General features: G+C 40.9%; 1 protein-coding gene across 5 annotated transcripts; it reads right to left on the reverse strand.

Annotated features, from left to right (window-relative positions):
* Nucleotides 1-3,779: 3,779 nt before the first annotated feature.
* Nucleotides 3,780-6,928, reverse strand: LOC143101394 (uncharacterized). 5 transcript variants are annotated; one of them, XM_076264707.1, is made up of 9 exons: nt 6,318-6,928; nt 6,069-6,192; nt 5,798-5,880; nt 5,534-5,686; nt 5,337-5,396; nt 4,964-5,173; nt 4,664-4,838; nt 4,474-4,553; nt 3,780-4,372 (listed from the first exon to the last, which is right to left on the reverse strand). In XM_076264707.1, the coding sequence occupies exons 6-9, from the start codon at nt 5,063-5,065 to the stop codon at nt 4,043-4,045; spliced, it is 687 nt and encodes a 228-aa protein (XP_076120822.1). In that variant the 5' UTR covers nt 5,066-5,173; nt 5,337-5,396; nt 5,534-5,686; nt 5,798-5,880; nt 6,069-6,192; nt 6,318-6,928; the 3' UTR covers nt 3,780-4,042. The 5 variants fall into 5 exon arrangements, with proteins under 5 accessions (XP_076120822.1, XP_076120824.1, XP_076120825.1 ...); XM_076264709.1 differs by having other exon boundaries at nt 5,534-5,628; nt 6,069-6,928; XM_076264710.1 differs by having other exon boundaries at nt 6,069-6,928.
* Nucleotides 6,929-7,784: the final 856 nt, after the last annotated feature.

The raw sequence follows: 7,784 nt of genomic DNA on the forward strand, positions 1-7,784 counted from the left end.
TTAAGGACTAGCCAGCTCGCTGAGCCCGCCACTGCGGAGGATGGAGGATCTTCCGGCCCGGCGCGGGACCTGTGCAGACGACCAGCGGGACCAGCCCTGCACAGCCGACGAGAGCTGCCAACGCTGGAGGAAGCGGCCCCGGCTGAGGAGTTCCCGGCTCGACGCCGATGTCGATGCTGCCGTCATCCGAGGATCTCATCCATAGAGAGCGCAAACTCTCTGACGACCTTGGAACACGACCACAGCGGCCGGGTTTACACCGCCAGCTACGGAAGAACTTCCAGAGCGTCAGCTGCCGGTCGAGAGTGTGATGGAGTCATAGCTGCTAGTTCGGGAGCTTGCGGTGCTCCAGCTAGTGACCAAGAGGGTAACGTCGACCTGTAGAGCCTTGGGAGCTATCGTTTTGTGGACTGTTTGAAGTTTGAAGTGCGCACGTTCGACACAAGTCTGCGCAATGTTTTTCATGTTTTGTGTGTGAGTTCCTGTGTGTCCCGAGCCTGCTGAGAGGGTCGGGGTCTCCATTTCCCGCCACAGTGGAGCATCGTTGTGCTCGAGAGACAGCTGACAAAAGTTCTACAAGAGGGCAGCGCGAGGAGGGACCTCGACGTGGACAGCTGACCGCCTGGAGATCGGCACACTGTGGACAGGTGGCAACGGCCACGAGCTGTCACAGTAGCCAGAAGGGGCTACCGAACGTCCAGGGGTTCCAGCGTATCCGGGGGTTCGGCTTGCAGTGGGACTGTTTGCTGCTGTTTGAGGTAGCACAGCTGCACGGGGGAAACCGAGGGCCCAAGCAACACCACGACCCACGTCTGGCCGGTTCTGGTGCTTGTTCGGGGGAGAACTGACGTGACAGAGGCAGCCGAGAGCCCTTCCAGTCGGGATGGGTTATCGTGCAGCCGGAGGCTTTCCGGTCACTTGGACTAAGCACTGGGACTGACACCGATGCAGCCGCGAGCGGTGAGCTGAGCTGTCATTACCGGGGACGACAATGGCTCGGGAGGGGGTTATGTAGCGTCGGTGGATGTACATGTCTAACGTTGAATGAGTGTCTCCCAGAATGCAGTGCGAGTGAATGCAATAAGGTGTAATGTCGATTATAATAGTTACGTTTACCATGTTGTGTATTTGTTAGCGTGTTGTACAACTAAAGAGACTCTCATGTGCTTATCCTCGTGTTGATGTGTGTGGTGAACCCTTGTTGTGTGTAACATGTGCAGCTGAGACTACCCCTGTGTTGCCCTATGTAGTTGTCTGTGTTCGTATGAGTCTTCCTGTTCCAATAAATGGCCGTACTGGCCAAAGGTGAATCTATGAGGGTGAGATCGCTACAATATACTTATATACTTATACTCATACGCGTAGATTACGGTGGGGACGGGGGGGATATGTCCACACCACTATTTATAATTTGAATTTTGTCCCCACCACTTCTAAAAAGTGCAAACCAATTGCGACCGAAAAAATCCCCACATACTGAAATCATCGAGTCTAAACCATGCGATAGGCGCGCACAATGACATCCTCACAGCATGCACACCTGCCTGGATATGTGTGGATCGAGTGTTGCGTGGTTCAGGTTTTTTAACATCCGCACCCACCCGACCCTCCAGTCATTTAATCAGGGTTGCCAACTCTCACGCATCTGGCGTGACACTCACGCTTTCAGCACCAATCTCACGCTCTCACGCACACTCAAGAAATGTCACGCCAAATCCATTCTTTTTTTTTGCAATCCGTTCATTTTTTGTTGATGACTAGACTAGACCACAGCATTGTTTCTAAATGACAGGATACGAGTTTGAGGCATACATATGTCTAGAAAAACAGCAGGTCTAATATCAGCCTACAACGTTCTTAGCGCAGTTTTCTCTGATTGTTGATTCGCTGACTGTTTAATCCGGTCCGCGACACCTTCACGGAACACGCTGCTATTTAGACATGAGGCAGACCGACATAAAGTGTGGCCGCCCATTCTTCTCTAGGAACTACTTGCGAAGTAGCCTTACAGACATCACATGAAATAACGTTTTCTCATCTTTAGAAGGTATAGCCGCTATTTGCTGCGATAAACGGTTCGCGAGAAAATTAACTTTCAAGAAATAATCATATTAGGCTACTATAGCTCTGTGCTCATTTCAATTCAAACTTTTCGTTCCACACATGACAAACCGTAAACCAGAATAAACAGCAGACCTTACCGAACACAAAGGTGTAATGCAATCCCCTGTACAATAAGCCGTTCCAAAGTAATCCGGTTTTGAAATGGTAGCAAATTTCTATATGGTCTCCAATTTTGGGCTTTAAGTGTCTTAAAACTGAGCTGTGCTTAAATACCTACATATGTGTAAATATTAAAATCAGAGGATATACTGTTACAGCTCATGGCTAAGAGTTTGTCGATGTAGCCATAATGATTTGTTTTCACAAAATGCTAAGCATGCATGTATTTAAGCGTCTTAAAAAAGTGTGCTTATATTGGTCAATGCATCATTTCATAACAGGCCAAATAGAAAATAAATGTTAAATGTTAAATATAGCCTAGACATAATATTAAAATCAGATGATGTAGGATATAGAGTTAGATAAAGTTGGATGGCTCCAGAACTCACACCAGTGGATTGGGTCTTAAAGGAGCCACACCACTTTTATGACACTATAGTCTGTTGACCTTTAGATTTGTTGCTACTGGGCATGAAGGGCAGGCCAATTATGAGTTCTGTCCAACATTGATGGTAGGTTTAGAAAAAAAGTCAGCACATTTTAATCATATTGCAATAATACCAATAACCGTGATCATTTTGGTCATGATTTTTCATCAAATGTTCATATGTTCTGTATCTCTAGTGGCTGGTAGACTTTGGAATCCACCAGCCACAATGGTAGGTGGAAAAAAATATTTTAGGCTATTTCCATCCCTGATACATATGTACACTCATACACACATTCATAAGTCTCAATCTGTCCATTTCTTTCCACAAAACTCCCCAGAAGTCATCATTTAAGGGGTTATTTTTCAATTTTTTCTACTGAGCTACTACCTTTTTCAGGTGGGCAGGGGGGCCTTTTTCATGTCTGTGCCCAGGGGGCCCAGTGGCTCATAATCCTTCCATGCCACGGGGTTAAAACACTGGTCTTGTTTTCAAGTGCAATCAATAATTTAATTGTACATTTTGAAGAAACTTTTCCATTCTATTAGTTTTTTTTTTTTTTTTTTTTTAAACCATAAATCAGGGATTATATGTACATAGCAAAAAAGTCAGGGGACAGACATTTTTAAAATTAGGTTTAGGGAAAAATTTAACGCACACGCACTATGACTTCACAAAATCTCACTCCAGCCAAATACCCAAAGTTGCCAACCCTGATTTAATGCCTGCTAGAGTTGACTGTAGCTCGGAATGCAATCGGTTGCCATAGTACTCTTAGAAAAAAAGGTTCCACATGGAACCTAAAAAGGTTCCATCCTTTGATACAAATAAGACACCCTAAATGGTTCCAAATGGAACCTTTTAAAAAGGTTCTATAAGATGAACCATCAGGGGTGCCATTATTTTACATTCTAATGGTTCTAAATAGAACCATAACTACCAGGTGTGTTTTATTACTACTAGGACTACTACTACTTATTATTACTATTATTATTATTATTATTAGTAGTAGTATTACTTTTATTAATTCATTATTATTCATATTCATTGTGCTAATTAATGAGATATGATGTGTATGAAAAGTTAAATACAAATAGACATCAATAAAAAATTGACACATCAGTCAAATATCATTCAAATACTGTATTCAGTATTTCTACATTAATTTACATATTCATTGCTTTAGCATATCTTTTATATTACTCACAAAAAAATGTGTGTCATAAGACACTCAAAACAACAATAGATACATATTTACATTAATTTACATATTCATTGCTTAAACATATCTTCTATATTACTTGCATAAAAAATGTGTCATAAATACACTCAAAACAGCAATAGTTACATTTTTACAAATTAATATATTTCAAATGATTATAAAACACACTTTATGATAACATTTTTTCCACACGGAACACTGGAGTGGAGGGCTTAGACATAGACAGGTTAAGGCGTCTTTCAAAGAATAGTAATGTGTGGTGGGCCTCTTTTGGGTACTGAACATCAAAAAGAAAATATAAACAAAAAATACAGACAAGGCCTAAGGAGGCATCAATGTCAGGGGAGGGGCCAATGACAAATTCGCATTGGAGGGCATGTGGCACATCCATCTCTCCACTTGCTATTGTGATGCCATCCATCTTTATGGATGCTCTCCTGGCAAGGAGGGGAGTATCGCCACCCTGGAAGATGATGGTTGGAAACACGCTCAGTGGTTCCTATGCAAATGAGAAATGTACAAGGGATCTCCTGTAAGAGTCTATGATGTGAATTGACAACATAAAGCAATGTTAATTGTAATGTTAAAAACATCAAATACCTCGTCTAAACAATACAGAAACTTGGCATTCTCCTTAAAAAGGGCAGGCAAAATTAGGACTGCAGCACTTTTTTGAAGGTCTGAAATGTCAAAAGAAACAAAGAATGATTTCATTAAAACATAGTTTAATGATCTTATTATTATTAAATAATTGAAGGGTGCAAGGGAAAAGAAGAAGCTGGTGACTTACTATCTGTGTTAGTATCTCGTAGGCTTGACAGCCTCTCCCTCTGACTCCCACTGTCAGCCACTCTGATGACGTTAGGGGTCAATATACTGAGGGTGTTAGGGGTCAATATACTGAGGGTGTTATGTAGGCTTAGCTTTAAGTCCAGTCCATACCGCAACTTCATTTCATGATGCATCTACAAATGAACAAACAAAACAAAACAGAGGAAATTGTAGTTACCAATAAATGGTTATAGAACTTACTACTGAACAGCACTGAACTCACATTATAGTAATACTACTATAAGACTTTGCTACTCACCAGCTCTGGCACCCAAAGAAATTGGAACATCTCCATCACCTCCTCAGTTGGCTTTCCCATTTGCTCTATCCTCTTATAGACAGTTTGCCTCATCCTGTCCATTATATGACTAATATCTGGCTGACGACGGCACAACTAATTGTTTATGGCGTTTATATGCTCTTGAAAGCTGTGGTAGTCCTCCTCAACTGCTTCAAGGTCCAACATAATCTGAAAAAAAAAGACATGCAGAGAATGCAAAACGTATGTGAGCAATGATAATATAATTTTTTTCAAGCCAGATAGTCTTTCATTCAATCAGAAATAAATAAATAATGTAGCCGGACCTAACTGCTGTATGATTCAACATTTCATTCACGAACATATTACAAACCTCTTGTGTTGGCTCGTAATCAGAAGACATCTGGACCCCCACTCTGTACTTTTTTGCTCTCTGAAATTAGCAAAGAGAAATGTGTAATATTAAGATATCTGTACTGACAAACAGTGGCTACTGTGACTAGCTAGCATATAGACATACAGACAAGAAAACAAACGGGCTAAAGACAAGCAAGAATGTAAAAATGGCACCTGATGTCCAGGTGGGTCCTCCAGAGGCACATGGTCCACAATTCTTTGTCTTCTGACACCAAACTTTCTCTTAATCTCCCGCACCGTCGTCAAGTCTATCAAAGGAGACCTTTCCTTTTTGAACTTATTCTTAAGACAGTACAGCAGGGTCTCCTTTGAGTAAAGACATGAATTATGAGACTCAGAAAGAGTCAGAGTAGTATAGGAATTCAATTGAGGAATAATGTTTTCCATAACAAAACGTTAAAAAATAACATACATTACCAGATTAGCTGTGGTCATTAAGAAATGGATATCTAGTGATCAGACACCACAGGACATTAGTGTATTTTTTATGGTTTGGGTACCTGAAAGAACAATCAAGAATTAGAATTTTCCTACGCGTGGTTTTAGTAGCAGAGGAGATGCTGAGCGTTATTAAACAATAGGCAGGAAAGAAATAACAAGTCTATAGGCAGAAAAAAATAACATGTGGTCCTAAAAACCTTCATGAAAAAAATCTCTTTACCAGGAGAAATTAATGAAGTATACTCACTGAACCAACGATGATTTGCGTAACTTTTCCACCTCTCAAAAACAAGACTGTGTTTCATCAGAGGAAACAGTTGTTCAACCATCCTCTCTGTCAACCCCAGCAGTCTCCCCATCAATTTGCTGTTCTGTTAATGCAAGTATGACCATACACTTTCATTACATTAAATATAATGCAAACAATGCAGAAATCAGGAAGATGCTGATTAAGTAGCTGTAGATGTTGCAAATATTTGGGAAGGTAAAACTTTACATCTCAAATTGGACACTTAAGATAGTCAGAGGTAATGGATACTATCTTTTTGCCATCAATTAAATTGATGGACTGAAGCCATTGACAGACATCTTCATCTAAAATGAAAAATAAGACATATAGACATTAAGTACATATTGTAGTGAGTTAGTGAGTTCCATCCTCTTTTAGATGCCTATATTGTCTTACAGACACCAGATGTACATTGTAATTTGTAATGAGCCCAGCATGATACAAGAACGAGGTTCAACTGGTAGCTTATCTGTATGTGTTTCAGAAGTCTGTTATAGCACTATTGGCTACTGTTAGCTATCCTAACTTGTTGGCTGGGTTCCCTGTAATTTAACTAAACAGTCTGCTAATGAAGTATTAGTTATTGCCAAATCATTTGCATCGTATGTTAGCTGACGTTAGTAGCTGATTACTCTGCTTTGCGCTTATGTTCACTAGCTAGCGACAGCTAGCGCTAGCAGGCTAGCTGTAGATAGCTTTAACTCAATCGGGGAGAGGGAGGATATTGAACAGTAGTGTCGTTCTACACAAGCTCGAAATCATATAATCGATAGTTGATTTTATTGCCAGGCTGACAAGAAAGTACAAAACTTATCTTAATGATGGATCCAGTAAAGTTAGGGTGAATCAATGTCTATGATAGCTAGCTGCTGCTAACATTATTTAACGAACCTCTAACGTTACAATTTACTACTTCTGACAGCTGACCGTCATGTGTTAACGCCCACCGACGTTTACGGGGAACGCCCCTTGCTTTTGCTTAAAGAAGTATCACTTAATGTTTCGATTTGCAGGCCACACGGGCAATGATTATGAATGGGGAAAAAGCAGAAAAAAACTTTGTGCCACTTACCGTTAAATCCACTGCAGCAGAGTGAGCGTCTCCGGGAAAGGGTTCCATAAACGGTCGTTTAAGTTCAAATAATCCTCGCGAGTAAGAAATAGCACCCTTTTCAGGCAAAAGGTTCTATTTCCTTGGCAAAGAACCCCCATGGTTCTATTTAGCACCCACAAGAACCCTTTTTTCTATAGGCTATCCTAAAATCCAGCGATAAAACAAAGCATGAACTCGAGCGTTGCTCTGCCCTATATGTATATTTTAATGCTTACAGATAGGCTATCTAGGCGATATTTGTAACATTTATTTTGTATTTGGCCTGTTATAAAATCATGTAGGCCTATTGAACAATTTAAACACATTGTGAACAAGTTGGAGACATGCATATAGACATTGCTGCAAATTTAAAACCGGATTACTCTGGAATGGCTAACTGTACAGGGGAGTGCTTTAAACTTTAATGAAAACTTTAAACTTTAATTACACCTTTGTGTTCGGTAAGGTCTGCTGTTTATTCTGATATAGGCCTATGGTTTGTCATGTGTTGAGGGAAAGTTCGCGAAGCCAAGATGAATGGGTAGGGAGACGGGCGCAACAAATAGCCTGATTAATTGAAC

Source organism: Alosa pseudoharengus, unplaced genomic scaffold (genome assembly GCF_046254945.1).
Source record: "Alosa pseudoharengus isolate Yale_2024_CS ecotype anadromous, Long Island Sound unplaced genomic scaffold, YU_APseudo_1.1 YU_APseudo_1.1_scf_34, whole genome shotgun sequence".
In the NCBI taxonomy this organism is placed as follows: domain Eukaryota; kingdom Metazoa; phylum Chordata; class Actinopteri; order Clupeiformes; family Clupeidae; genus Alosa; species Alosa pseudoharengus.

What these genes read in the sequence shown, in the direction of transcription:
- LOC143101394 (XM_076264707.1), bottom strand. Translation starts at nt 5,065, where the DNA reads ATGGACAGGATGAGGCAAACTGTCTATAAGAGGATAGAGCAAATGGGA. An exon ending in ACGAGATACTAACACAGATA is followed by an intron (nt 4,554 to 4,663) that starts GTAAGTCACCAG and finishes TTGACATTTCAG; the next exon opens with ACCTTCAAAAAAGTGCTGCA. An exon ending in TTCTGTATTGTTTAGACGAG is followed by an intron (nt 4,373 to 4,473) that starts GTATTTGATGTT and finishes TCATTTGCATAG; the next exon opens with GAACCACTGAGCGTGTTTCC.